Genomic DNA, 15,307 nt, shown 5'->3' with positions numbered 1-15,307 from the left:
TATGTGCCAGGACATTCTTTCCAACCAAGAGTGGTGTAGACAGATCCCAGGCTCTTTAATAGATGGGTTCATACAACAATTTTACTCTCTAGTTGATCAAGCTCATAGCCAACACATTATAGACAATTCTACTCTCGAATACATAAGGACAGCATTTCCATGTGAAGCTACGTTTTATGCACTACCTAAGGTGTACAAAAATCTTGAAAGACCCCCCAGCAGACCAATTGTGTCTGGCCAGGGTAGCCTTACTGATAATCTTAGTAAATATATTGACAAACTGTTGCAAACTCTTGTTGTATCTTTACCGTCCTATATCCGAGATATCACTCATCTATTGCAGATCCTGGAAGGCCTCCACATTGGTGGCGATACCATTTTGGTCGCCATTGACGTGGAGGCTTATACAGCTCTATCCCACACCAATTAGGCCTTTCAGCCATTCGCCATATCCTATCAGCTTCACACCTATACTCTGACAACTGTCTGGTTTCATTCTTGAGGCCTTGGAGTTCATCCTTAGGCATCATTTTTTTTTCATTCACTTGTTGTGCCCCGCCAAACGCCAATCTGTACCTGGGGGAGTGGGAATGACTACTCTTTTTGGATACTAATGTGACTATATTTAATCAATGTATCTCGACATGGCGTTGGTACATCGACGATATTATCTTATTCTGGGATGGCCCCTTAGACTTACTACATCAATTTCTTTGCTTCCTTAATTCCAACAATACCTTAAATTCACTATGACATGTAGTCCTTCCAGTATATCCTTTTTAGATTTAACCATCACTAAGGACAATGATGGACATTTACAGAGTCAATTATAAAGGAAATCTACTGCGGGCAACACCATTTTGGCAGCATCTAGCTTCCATCCCAAACCTTTACTCACATCTATTCCATTTGCCCAATATCTGAGGGCTAGACGGAACTGCTCAACTAACACTCTTTTTGATGAAAGAGGCCGCCAGACTCTGAGAAAGACTCCGGGCTCGTGGCTATTCCAACAGTGTTTTAAAAAATGCATACAAAAAGGCCAAGGCCAGACCAAGGCGAGATCTCCTATTCTCCAAAAAACATGAGGACAAAATGTCCCCCCCTACGCATTATTACTACCTACTGCCAACAACACCAACAAATCAAAGATGTACTATCTAAATATTGGCATATACTCAGTACCGACAATTCTCTTGCACCTTTTGTACCCATACAGCCACTTTTTACATACAGGAGAGCTCCTTCCCTACGTGACAAATTAGTCAAGAGTGAATATAATGCTAACCTATCTAGGAATACTAAATTCCTGGGTACTTATTGCTGCCGCGCTGCAGGAGATAAACCACCCGGCAGTGCGGCAGCAATAAGTACCCAGGAATTTAGTAGTGCTTCTATGTGGGGAAAACTAAGCTGCCATTTTGGCAGCGTATCTACTGCCATATTGACAGCATCAATACCAAAGACCCCGATCTGCCTATCGGCCGCCATTGCCGGTTAATACACCCTGACCATAAACTTAAAGTACGCTTTCTAGCTTTAGACCATATTCCTCCCAGTATCAGAGGGGGGACTTTAATTAACCCTTTCTTGAAGGCTTCCAATCCGGGGTTTGTGAACTTGACCTGTGATGCCCATGTATTTTTTCTTTGAGGTTATGATATGCCTACTTATTGTCTACATCTTTTGGCTGCCAATTTATTGTATAATGTATATGGGAATTTCACATTTTGGCTTACTTATTGTTAATATCTCTTGGCTTTTTTGCAGAATGTATATCAGAACCTTATATTTGACGTCTTTATTTACTACCATTTGCTAATGTCATTAATGTTGTTCAATTCTATTTACTTTTTTGATGATTGTCATTTCAGATATGTCCTTGCTCTTACTCCAGCCTGCGCTCTCCGCTTGCCACCACCAGGGGGTCATCCATGTGACTTGATCATGTCTGTGGGCCCTGAATCATTATATAACTTTTTCGGTTGTGTCAGCCAGACACGTTGGGCACCATCACTCACAGGGCCCCTATTTCCATTTGGGGGTCCTGTGACCTTTTAGCCCTACTGAATGCAGTTATTACACTGCACTCCTTCCTGTTTGCATTCTATGCTGGAACGTGGATGTGCGGGCCTCCCGCGTGCCAGTGACATCGCAACGCGGGAAGTGGCTTCACCCATCTGGGCAGGGCCCCGCGCTGTCTCGCCAGGGATCTCCTAGATGGACTAGCTGCAGCCAATGGCGCGACTGTCTGTCTCATTGGCTTCAGCTGAGGAGGCTGCCGATGGCACCTTTCCTCTGCTGATCCTATTAGCATTACAGCTATTTAAGGCTTGCACCCACAGCGTGCTGTACGTGGGTTCATGTGTTCCAACTAATTTTTTGCCTGTTCGCATGTTCTGGATGCGAACCGAACAGGAGGTGCTTGGCTCATCCCTAGTGTTGAACCTGATTTTTACTGTTACAATGCGAGTTGCCATTTGTCTTTTCACCACAATAAATCAGTTAATATACTACACTCAGATTGCGCACTGCTGTTCTTTTTATATGTTTGCCTAGAGATACTTCAGTCTCTTCAGAGGTGCTGCATCTGATGCATTGAGATTAGTGAAAAGTTATCCTGAACACTCTAATTGAACTCTGTGAACTTTTTGCTGTTCTGCATAGACCTTTATGTACACACAACACTTATTGCGCTATATACCCCATTACTACTGTTCTAGTATACAGTTCATGTCCCAACGGCCTGCATTAAACATATGGTTCCTCCCCCTCCTGCCACCTAAGCCTTAGTACTGGCAATCGCTATGATAAGCCATATTAGCCAATAGTGAGCCTTAACAAGGGGAAAAAACAGGCCATTGACTCAGATAGGTGTCAATATTTGTGTACTAGGATATCCCAAATTATTTTACATGACCACCGAAGAAAAAGTCAACTGACCTTAGGATTAGGTCACTGAATGTGCCTGTCATCTGGTGGCAGCAGTGGTTCGGGTCAGATTTAAAATTTTTTAAAGGATCAGTAAATTAAAAGTTAATATTCCACAAGTTGCTGAGCTCTAGCAAAGAGAACCCCCTGCCTGAATTAATTTTTTGCACATTCAATCCCACTCTACTGTAACATACCTGTAAATCAAGGAAAGACAGAAATACCCCCCATAATGGACATGGCAGATGCATGAAGCTAGTAAATCAGATAAACAAATGTCAGCACCAGGGCTTCCAAGAAATATGGGAAAATGGTGGGAGATTTAACCTTCCAGCATCTAACCAAAACTGAAATATCAGTGGACAGGCATGGTAATTAGTAATAAGACCATATAAAATTTACCTCCTTAATGTTCCGGTACAAAAGGTCATTATTCTTCTCCAAAAATCCTAAACAAGAAATTCAAAATATTGTGTTAGAGCTGCAAATCTGGAAGGAAGATAATCAGAGGGATTAGCAGGTGTTAGCATGCAATTTATATACACATAGACACTACAACGATTTTTATGTATCATATTGTGATTAGTAACTATGCATCTAGGTGGTAGTATCATGTTTACTGCATTGTTTTCTCTTGTACAACTACAAATTTATGATGTAATTTCATGTCTCTGTGTTACTGTTTTCCAATAAGACAAGAAGGGCTCAGCCATGTGTCCAGCATCATCTAGACTGGTAGGGTTCATATATGCATCAGTGTCCAACAAGTTCTGGTTTTAGCTAAAGGCACAGTATCAAAATCCACCTATAGTCGAAGGTAAAAATAAAAAAGGTCAAAGTTCTATAGCTTTGAGCACAGAATAAAATCAAATTGTGCACAGTGTGAAACAGAAATGTGGGAGGAGTTACAAAAAGTATATGACAGCATTCTAAGCAATAAACTGTACTTATAGAGGAACTTTAGTTTCATTTTATTTTTAGGTCAGCAACTTCAAATACTATAGCTGCTGAAATTTAAAAATCAAGTACTTACCAGTGCCTGGGGACCAGCGCTGTCTTCCCAAAGCTGGTTCTTCTTACCGCTGCGTGTCACTGGTGCTGCCATCTTGGATACGGGAGCCAGCAGTGGCTTCCTAAAAAAATACAGATGCCTCCCCACTGTGCATGCACAAGCTCATGCAACACTTTGTGAATCATCCTGCAGCCTGGGACATGTGATGTGTCTCAGGAGACTGCTGGAGCAGAGGGGAAAGAGCAAGGGATGCCATCTATGTCTAGATGAGAATTGCTGACCGTGGGAGTGGATAGCTAAAAAAGGTCATCACTGACATCCTCCCAAAAAAAAAGACCTGTAACTCAATTACAGACTGAGGAGAGGGAGCAAATCAGGGGGGGCTTTACTTTTTGAGTGAATTTCTGCTTTACCCTGACACGTGAAATAAAAAATAACAAATAGTAAACTAAACTAAAGGATCCACACATAGAAAAGAAAGAAAAACCCTATGATTACATTGTATGGAAATGAGTCAGTTTTCCCTGAAAAAAACCTTCAAGGAAAGATCTAAAACTCTCATATTCATTGAGGCCTGGCGGTGTGGTGGCATTAAGAAATCCGATCCAGCGCATCTCTCGCTGGAGGAGAATCATATTCCAATCCCCCCACAGGCTGGAATGTGGACTATGATAAGACCAAGAAAAACTTTTTTGGTTCTGATGGTTTCAAACGTGTGTGGCGGTAACCAGATGAGCAGTACAAAGTCAAGAGTGTCTTGCCTACAGTCAAGTATGGTGGTGGGAGTGTCATGGTCTGGGGCTGCATGAATGCTGCTGGCACTGGGGAGCTGCAGTTCATTGAGGGAACCATGAATACCAACATGTACTGTGACATGCTGAAGCAGTGCATGATCTCCTCCCTTTGGAGACTGGGCTGCAGAGCAGTATTCCAACATGATAATGACCCCAAACACACCTCCAATGCAACCACTGCCTTGCTAAAGAAGCTGAAGGTAAAGGTGATGGACTGGCCAAGCATGTCTCCAGACCTAAACCTTATTGAGCATCTGTGGGGCATCCTCAAGCAGAAGGTGGAGGAGAGCAAGGTCTCTAACATCCAACAGCTATGTGAAATCATCATGGAGGAGTGAAAGAGGACTCCAGTAGCAACCTGTGAAGCTCTGAACTCCATACACAAGAGGGTTAAGGCAGTGCTGGAAAATAAGGATGGCCACACAAAATAATGACAATTTGGGCCTAATGTGGACATTTTCACTTAGGGGTGTATTCACCTTTGTTGCTAGCGGTTAAGACATTAATGGCTGTGTGTTGAGCTATTTTGAGGGGACAGCAAATGTACACTGTTATACAAGCCGTACACTCACTGCTTTACATTGTAGCAAAGTGTCACTTCTTTAGTGTTGTCAAATGAAAAGATATAATAGAATATTTACAAAAATGTGAGGGGTGTACTCAATTTTGTGAGATACTGTATACTGTATGTATGTATATATATATATATATATATATATATATATATATATATATATATATATATATATATATATATATATATAAAATATTTTTGGGGAGTTAAAATTAAACATATGTTAGAATTCTAGCTGATCATAAAAATATTTACTTACCCACAGCGCAGTATGTGACCTCCCCTGCGTAGTGAAGAAGTTGAAAGTCTACCCAGTCAATAGACTTCCTTGCCCCAGGGCCTGCAAGCTTGCGGCTGTAAAAAACACAGCAGATGATATGGAAAAGAGGGTTTTACTCAGCATAAATACATTCACTGTCCTGTACCAAGTACAGGAATTTGACAGAGCTAGCAATAAGGCCACGACTGGCATCAGCCACAGGCCTACCACCTAGGTTGAATACCATCAATATGTGAGGTAAGTAGCCACAAAACAGCACTTGCATAATCTTAAGCTTTAGTTTAGATTTCCGAAGGACCAGGTAAAGCAGATCTATACTCAGAAATGAAGATTTGGCATCTTATATGGAAAATCTAGAAATGGAACATCTAGAACATCTAGAAATCTTGCTTTTCCCTGGTAACATTGCCTAGTCACACCTTTGTGCTTTATTTTTTTATGTGTACAGCAAATGTTTTATTATTTAATAATATAAAATAATAAAAACAGTGTAGCGCTTCAATAATAATAAGTGTAATCAACACAAATTATAAAAATAATAATAGCAAAACAAAAATCGCACAAAACTAAATGCCTGAAAGTAAAAGTCCAACATAAGGCACTCATTCCACTATGTTGATGGCATAGGAGTGACCAAACCGTCACATGGAAGGAAAATGGTGTACTGGACGAATATGTTCATGCAGGTAGACTTGATTGTAAACATCAGTGAATAGTAGATAAATACTTCTTACCGGAACAGTTGGACTCACACAGTCATATGACGGCTGAGTCTGGAAGGCTTGGGGTCACAGTCAAGGACCAAGGAATGTGAGGAGAGAGGTCAGTTGAGCTAGTGGAGGAGCTCCAGGCGGTTGTAGGCTCAAAGATGGATCCTTTCAGATGGAACATCAAAGGTCGAAGTAGTCAAGCTCAAACGCAGCCCGTTGGACCAATACTCCAGCCTCCCCCGAATGGGGAGGGGGGTGTTTGTAAAGTTTTAAACCAAAACCATGGAGAAAAGGGAAAAGAAAAAAAGGCTCCACATGGTGCGGGTCAAACGATATAAAAACGTTGGTTTATTGAAGTCAAAAGGTAATAAATGACTTAGTGATCACATAAAAAAACGAAATGAACTTAAAAGCAATGTGGGGTACCAACAGCTCGCCCGACGCGTTTCGACATATGTGTCTTCAACTGGGGCATGCCCCAGTTGAAGACACATATGTCGAAACGCGTCGGGCGAGCTGTTGGTACCCCACATTGCTTTTAAGTTCATTTCGTTTTTTTATGTGATCACTAAGTCATTTATTACCTTTTGACTTCAATAAACCAACGTTTTTATATCGTTTGACCCGCACCATGTGGAGCCTTTTTTTCTTTTCCCTTTTCTCCATGGTTTTGGTTTAAAACTTTACAAACACCCCCCTCCCCATTCGGGGGAGGCTGGAGTATTGGTCCAACGGGCTGCGTTTGAGCTTGACTACTTCGACCTTTGATGTTCCATCTGAAAGGATCCATCTTTGAGCCTACAACCGCCTGGAGCTCCTCCACTAGCTCAACTGACCTCTCTCCTCACATTCCTTGGTCCTTGACTGTGACCCCAAGCCTTCCAGACTCAGCCGTCATATGACTGTGTGAGTCCAACTGTTCCGGTAAGAAGTATTTATCTACTATTCACTGATGTTTACAATCAAGTCTACCTGCATGAACATATTCGTCCAGTACACCATTTTCCTTCCATGTGACGGTTTGGTCACTCCTATGCCATCAACATAGTGGAATGAGTGCCTTATGTTGGACTTTTACTTTCAGGCATTTAGTTTTGTGCGATTTTTGTTTTGCTATTATTATTTTTATAATTTGTGTTGATTACACTTATTATTATTGAAGCGCTACACTGTTTTTATTATTTTATCTGTTGAACTTTGTTTGTTTTTAGTGTTGGCTGCTGTTTTGGCTGTTGTGGCCATCTTTTCACAAACTATAGCGCAGTGTTTTCCCCTTTTATATTTATTTAATAATATATTGTACATTGTTACCCTGAAAAGTCTTGCTTTTCCCAGAAGATATTGACTAGGTACACCTTTGTGCATTATTTTTAATATAACAAATGTTTTATTATTTACTAATATATTGTACATTTTTCCTTTTAACAATAATATATATAAGAGCGCTATCAGCTTTGAAATGTTAACGTTTACACTTACGTTAAGAAATGAGGATGATCCCCAACCTTCTCTTCCAACTTTGCTAGAAAGCTGATATCTGTGGCTTCACCAGGACGCAAACACTCCTCATCCTGAAGTGGAAGAAAGACAAAAAGTTGTTGCACATGTGGCCAGTTATGACACCAGCCATTGGATGGTTTAACAGTTTGGTTGAGAGCACAACCAATGTGACAGTTACATTTCTGGCATGCCGGCAATGTAACTGTTTTTTGAAACTGTTAATTTAATGGGTTTACTTCCACTTTAACTGCAGGAATGATCTTTATTGTCAACTTACATTGGTCAAGCTACTTACCATATCTGATACATAGAAGGCTGCTAGGGATGCTGAAAACCACTGTAGTAGCCCACGCAATATACAGTGATAGTCCGCAGACCCTGACAACCAACGGCCAGGGTTGTCGGGAAGAGGCCCTTGTCCTCATCAACATGGGGACAAGGTGCTTTGGGGTGGGGGGGCCACGTGCCCCCCCACCCCAAGGCACCCCCCATGTTGAGGGCACGCGGCCTGGTACGGCTCAGGAGGGGGGGGGGCGCTCGCTCGTCCCCCCTCTTTCCTGGCCAGCCGGGTAGCGTGCTCGGACAAGGGTCTGATGTGGACCTGGGGGGAACCCCACGCTGATTTTTTCGGCTTTGGGGTTCCTCTTTAAGTCCATACCAGGTGGCGGGGCCAGCGACGTCTCCTTCACGGGCCCCGCCTACCTGGAGTCCCGCTCGAAATGAGCGGACTTTCCTCCGCGTGTGTGGGCAAGTCCGTTCATTTCAAAAGTAGGGCGGATAGTACGGCGGACTTAGTATGCTGTATTAGTCCGCTGAAAAAGTGCCGTGTGTGGGCAAGTAGCCCGTTCGGAAAGTCGGACGGACAGTATGGCGGGAAGTCCGCCAGACTAAGTCCATCGGATAGTCGGCTACGTGTGTACGTGGCATTAGGCATGAATACTTCTTGAAACACAGACCTAGAACAAGCATGCATATTATAAATTCAGAGTGAAGTCAGAATTTCTGATATGCATACTGGTTGCTCAGAATTTGCAGAAGCTCTTGTACCAACATGACAGCTAAGTGTCTAGCATTTTCAACAGTAGCTGACTACAACTTCTTTCCTATACATAAAAGCACATTTCATTTTAAAATAACATTTGTACAATTCCATAATGTATAATCTTTGTAAATAACAGCTAGTAAATGATAATTTACCATTATAGCAATTATCCCTTTGTGTTTTTCTTCAATTAAATCACAAATAATCTTGTTGTCAAAATATTGGACTGGCTCCCACTAATCAGGAAAGAAAAACATAATTATGCGTTTATAATAACAATAATGTAAATACACGTTTAATTATATCATTCATCACCTTACCAGAATACTGTGTACAATGGTTTACCAGTAGATGAGCTGCGCTACATTCTACTGTAAACAAAAAAATTATATTAATCTTTCCTGTGTACAGTATTTAAACATTGTGAATATGCTCATAAACATGAAAGAATGGTCAGAAATGCAGACATGATTTAGTCTGTTTACATATAAAGCCCATGTAGATGACATTTGCTGCTCATGTGATTGAGTCGCTGCTTCTCTCAGCAATTCTTCTCTTCTCAATCTGATCACTGGATTATAGAAGGAAGGTCCTCCCACATCACTTAGAAATTAGGAAGTGATTAGATTCATGTGTCTGTTTTAACCACTTAAGCCCCGGACCATTTTGCTGGCCAAAGACCAGACCACTTTTTGCGATTCGGCACTGCGTCGCTTTAACTAACAATTGCGCGGTTGTGTGATGTGGCTCCCAAACAAAATTTTATTTTATTTTTCCCACAAATAGAGCTTTCTTTTGGTGGTATTTGATCACCCCTGTGGTTTTTATTTTTTGCACTATAAACAAAAAAGAGCGAAATTTTGAAAAAAAAACACATTATTTTTTAAATTTTGCTATAATAAATATCCCCAAAAATGTATAAAAAAGATATTTTTTTTCCTCAGTTTAGGCCGATACGTATTCTTCTACATATTTTTGGTAAAAAAAAAAAAAAATCGCAATAAGCGTTTATTGATTGGTTTGCGCAAAAGTTAGCATTTACAAAATAGGGGATAGTTTTATTTTTATTATTTTTTTTTTTTACTAGTAATGGCAGCGATCAGCGATTTTTATTGGGAGTGCGACATTATGGCGGACACATCGGAAATTTTTGACACATTTTTGGGACCATTGTCATTTATACAGCAATCAGTGCTATACAAATGCACTGATTCTTGTGTCAATGACACTGGCAGTGAAGGGGTTAACCACTAGGTGGCCTGGGGCATTTTTCTAACTGTGGGGGGGGCATGGCTGTGTGTGACATGTCATTGATCTCTGCTCTGATGACAGGGAGCAGAGATCAGTGACACTGTCACTAGGCAGAATGGGGAGATGCTTGTTTACATTAGCATCTCCCCGTTCTTCCTCCCCATGAGATGATCGCGGGCATCCCCGCGGCGATCAAGTACGCAGGACCCGCAATTGGACGCACGCAATGGCACGGCGGCAAATTTAAAGGGACGTACCTGTACCCCCATTTGCCTGTCCCTGCCATTCTGCCGATGTACATCGGCGCGCACCGGTTGGGAAGTGGTTAAGAGAACAGGAAAAAAAACTGTTTAAAATAAAAAAATAAAAACAAAACTAGGATTACTAATTTGGACATATTATTTAAAATTAAACCCAACCCCACTTATGTACTACAATGTAATAACCAGCCGCTGTTGTTATACAGTGGTAGGTTGGCACGGCTGCGCAAACCGCCGTATGTTTACGCAGGACACTTTAAGAGGTATAGGGGCCACGGCGTGATGCCAGAGCCGATACGCATGGCCAGTGGCGGCAATGTCTGCCGGCCACTCACGATAGCATTTAAACAACCAGATCCCTGTTTAGCAGCGCTTTACCGCTGTTATAGTGGCGCTTTTTGGCCACTAGTGGGGTGCTTTTAACCAATGCTAGTGGCCAAATAAAGGGTTAAAAGCGCCCGCAAAGCGCCGCTGCAAAAGTGCTGTCCATTGATTTCAATGGGCAGGGGCGGTGAAAGAGCGGTGTATATACCACTCCCCCACCGCCCAAATGATGCTGCTTGCAGGACTTTTTCTAACATCCTGCAAGCACACCACCCCAGTGTGAAAGCACTCAGGCTCTGCAGGGGGAGGCTTTTTTTAGGCGCTATTTTTAGCCTAAAAGCACCTGAAAAATGTCCCAGTGTAAAAGGGGTCATAGGCTAACATGGAGGGGCTTTTAGAGGCAGTTAAAAAAAAAGTCAAACTCCCCTAACAGTAGCTGTAAAAACATCCTGTGCGCATGAGCCCAAAAGCTCCTAAAAGCTTGTAAAAGCTTAAGACACTTTTACAAGCTCCAGGTATTTTTTTCTGCAAAAACACTGTTGGCTTCTAGGAGAGTTAAATAAACGTTCTGTGTGCATGAGGCCAAAGGCTTAATGTACATGGGACATTTTAAAAGCTTTCCTGAACTATTTAACTTGCCGATAGTAACCGACATTTAAAAACCTCAGTTTTTACGTGTTTACGCTTAGAAGAGTTTTTTATTTTATTTTTGAAAATAGTAAAAAATTAAAAATGCCTATAAACTAAATGCGAGTTACCGTGTTTACAAGCTGTTACAGGCATTTGGCGTTTCAAATGCCTCTGAACATCCGTCTGAGAATTCCCAGCTCCTTGTTTCCCCAGGTTAAATGTTCACAAAGATCCAGAGAAAAAGTCTCTCCTTCAAGCGTTAGCTTTTACTGCAGAAAGTTATCATGGTGGTCCCCATAGAAGAGCAGGGTTTGGGGTTTTATTCAAACCTTTTCACGGTGCCAAAACCAAATGGAGATGTCAGACCCATTCTAGTTCTCAAGGATCTAAACCGGTTCCTGAAAATTCTTTCACATGGAATCAATCCGATCAGTAGTCTCCATCCTACAAGGAGGAGAACTTCTGGCATCAATCGACATCACAGATGCATACCTGCATGTATCTATTTTTCCCTGCTCATCAGAAATATTTGCGTTTCAAAGTGGAAAAACTTCATTTTCAGTTTGTAGCTCTGCCTTTTGGTCTAGCTACTGCACCTCAGGTGTTTACAAAGGTCCTAGCCCCTTCTCTGGCAAGATTAAGGGCCCAAGGTTTAACGATTATAACTTACCTAGACAACCTGCTCTTGATAGACGGTTGGTAGCCCGCTTAGACCATAGCTTGGTCACCTTGGTCAACTACCTGGAATACCTAGGTTGGGTCCTCAACCTAGAGAAATCTTCTTTAAAGTCAGTAAGAAGACTAGAGTACTTGGGTCTGGTTATAGATACAATGCAGAAGAGGGTGTTTTTAACCCAGGCAAAGATCAGCGCCATAAAGGAGCTGGTTCAGGTGGTCAGGGCAAAGAAGGGTCCTTCTAATCGCCTTTGCATGAGGTTGTTGGGAAAGATTGTGGGTTCATTCGAAGTGGTTCACTATGGTCAGTTTCATTCGAGACTGCTGCAAAACAGTATCCTGTCTGCCTGGAACAAGAAGGTCCAGGCACTAGATTTTCCCATGCGTTTGTTGCCAATAGTGCACCAGAGTCTCAGTTGGTGGTTGATACCCGAGAATCTGCGGAAGGGGAAACAATTCTTAACAGTTACCTGGAAGGTGGTAACAACAGATGCCTTTTGGGTTGGGGAACAGTCCTAGAAGAGATGACTGTCTCTGATGTCTCAGGCCGCGTACACACGAGAGGATTGTCCGTCCAACTTAGTCCGCTGAAACGTGTTTCAGCGGACAGTCCGCTCGTGTGCGGGCTTCAGCGGACTTTTTCAGCGGACAGTCTGGCGGACTAAGTCTTTCGGAATTTCCGTAATACAGTCCGTCCAACTTTGGTTTCAGCGAACAGTCCGCTCGTGAGTAGGCTAGTTGGACGGACTAAGTATGGCGCATGCTCAGAAAGGATTTACACGGCCGAAGGTTGCATTGCAGTGTATTGGACGTCGTATTTCTAGTCCCGTCGTTTGTGCTGTACACGTCATCGCGCAAGCTTTCAGCGGACTGTCTGTTCATCGTGTGTGGTCAAGTCCGTTCATTCAAAAGTAGGACGGACTGTCTGTCGGATTGTCTGACGGACTTAGTTGGACGGACAATCCTCTCGTGTGTACGCGGCCTTAGTCACATGTCTGTATTGATATGTTATGCTTAACTTTCAATAAAATATTTGTAAAAGAAGAGATGACTGTCATAGGGAAATGGTCCAGAACCAAAAGGACCTTGTCCATCAACATTCTAGAGATTCGGGCAGCGTACCTAGCCCTAAAGGCCTGGACATTCAGGTTGTGGGGTTGTCCTGACAGGATCCAATCCAACAATGCCACAGCAGTGGCTTATATCAATCACCAACGGAGCACCAGAAATCGTGCAGCCCAGGGAGAGGTAAACCATATCCTAACCTGGGCAGAAAAGCATGTGCCATGCATATCGACAATCTTCATTCCAGGGGTAGAGAATTGGCAGGCGGACTTCCTAAGTCACCAGCAGTTGTTTCCAGGGGGATGGTCTCTTCACCCCTACATCTTCCTGGCTATATGCCAAAGATGGTGGATCCTGGACCTAGAGTCTGGAAGGCATATGTTTCCTAGTGTGAATCCAGGGGTTGGAATCCCAGAAAGTATGTCATAGGTAGAATCCTTGCCTTTCTACAAATGGCGTTAGATATGACGCTGGCCTTGAGTACTATCAAAGGCCAGGTCTCAGCCTTATTGGTATTGTTTCAATGACCACTTCACATTCTTTGGTCTGTAGCTTCGTACAGGGGGTAACGCGGCTTAATCCACCGGTTAGGTCACCCCTACACCCTTGGGACTTGAATTTAGTTTTGTGGGCATTACAGAAACAGCCTTTACAGACCCAATACAACATATTCCCTTGGTCCTTTTGACAAGGAAGCTAGTTTTTCTAGTAGCCATATCTTCTGTAAGAAGGGTATCAGAATTAGCTACTTATTCTTGTAAAGAGCCATATTTAAATTATTTATAAGGATAGATTAGTATTGTGTCCTCATCCTAGCTTTCAGCTGAAGGTGGTTTCAGATTTTCATCTAAACCAGGATATTGTTCTACCTTCATTTTTTCCAGAACCCTGTTCTATGGAAGAAAAGTCACTATATTCTCTGTATATAGTGAGAGCAATCAAAATCTATTTGGAGGCGACTGCTCAGATTCAGAAAATGGATGTTTTGTTTGTGTTGCCTGAAGGTCCTAGAAAGGGACAGGCAGCTTTGAAATCTACTATTGCTACGTGGATTTGGCAAGTAATTATTCAAGCTTATGGTTTGAAGAGGAAAGTTCCACCTTTTCAAATCAAAGCGCACTCCACCAGGTCTGTTAATGCTTTATGAGCAGTTCATCACCGAGCGTCCATGGCTCAAATCTGCAAGGCCACAACTTGGTCTTCAGTCCATACATTCACCAGATTCTATCAGGTGGATGTAAGAAGATATGAGGATATTGCCTTTGGGCGCAGGGTGCTGCAGGCAGCAGTATAGGTCCTCAGGTCTGATTGCACCCTACTTTTGTTTGTGTCTCCCCCCCCTCAGATAGCATTGCTCTTGGACATCCCATACAGTAATTACTGTGGCTCTGTGTTCCGTGATGTACGATAAAGAAAATAGGATTTTAATAACAGCTTACCTGTAAAATCCCTTTTCTTGGAGTACATCACAGGACACAGAAGTCCCTCCCCTCTTTCTGATTACATGCGTATTGCTTTTCTACAAAACTGAGGTGCTCCCAGTAAGGAGAGGGGTTATATAGGGAGCTAAACTTCCTGTCTAAAGTGTGCCCGTGTCCATTACCTAAAGGTGCCTATACAACCCATACAGTAATTACTGTGGCGCTGTGTCCCGTGATGTACTCCAAGAAAAGGATTTTTCAGGTAAGCTGTTATAAAAATCCTATTTTCATTTAATAACATCAAACAGTCAAAACAAACAAACATCAAAAATGCAAAACAAAACAAAAAAAACAAAAAACGAAGGGCGGTTATGACACCCCAGTTTCCCTCTCCTCAGCTCAGCACTCAAGATGGGTGTCAACACCCATCTGAATGAGCCCTAAAACACCAGTATACAGGGAACATCTTGTTTTTTAGAAATTAATCAATGATTTGCAATACCTCAATTCCCTCTGTTTCATATTCCTCTTGCTCTGTCTTGAGTGTCATAGAAATGAAGAGTTGCTGAAGTTTCTCATTACAATAATTAATGCAAAACTGTTCAAAGCTACAAACAAAGATACACAATTACTGTTTGATTAGAAATAAAAAAAGCTTCCAAAAAAATCAAAACTCTACAATGGTTCTGTGAGACCTTTTAAAATCCTAACTTAAGTAAACTATATCTAAAGCCAAATTTCTGTTTTCTTTTTTGGCTAAAATAGGGAATATGTGAAAACAAAGAATGTTTTATGTAAAACTTTAATAGAAGTCTGCGTCTTTTTTCTGTTTTTTTTT

At 42.0% G+C, this 15,307-nt stretch overlaps 1 protein-coding gene across 1 annotated transcript in view; it reads right to left on the bottom strand.

Moving 5' to 3' along the window:
• Positions 1–15,307, bottom strand: part of MYO1H (myosin IH) — a 125,901-nt gene that overhangs the window by 68,971 nt on the left and 41,623 nt on the right. The window contains exons 12-16 of the mRNA XM_077461469.1: positions 14,972–15,077; positions 8,999–9,079; positions 7,781–7,872; positions 5,571–5,665; positions 3,334–3,380 (exon numbers count right to left, since the gene is read on the bottom strand). Coding sequence (XP_077317595.1) covers positions 3,334–3,380; positions 5,571–5,665; positions 7,781–7,872; positions 8,999–9,079; positions 14,972–15,077 — 421 coding nt within the window. The remainder of the gene's footprint in view (positions 1–3,333; positions 3,381–5,570; positions 5,666–7,780; positions 7,873–8,998; positions 9,080–14,971; positions 15,078–15,307) is intronic.

Source organism: Lithobates pipiens, unplaced genomic scaffold (assembly GCF_037356315.1).
Source record: "Lithobates pipiens isolate NorthernLeopardFrog02 unplaced genomic scaffold, aLitPip1_a1.2 Scaffold_3, whole genome shotgun sequence".
Classification (NCBI taxonomy): domain Eukaryota; kingdom Metazoa; phylum Chordata; class Amphibia; order Anura; family Ranidae; genus Lithobates; species Lithobates pipiens.
The sequence above is the reverse complement of the archived record's forward strand: the minus strand, read 5'-3'. Positions and strand labels throughout refer to the sequence as shown.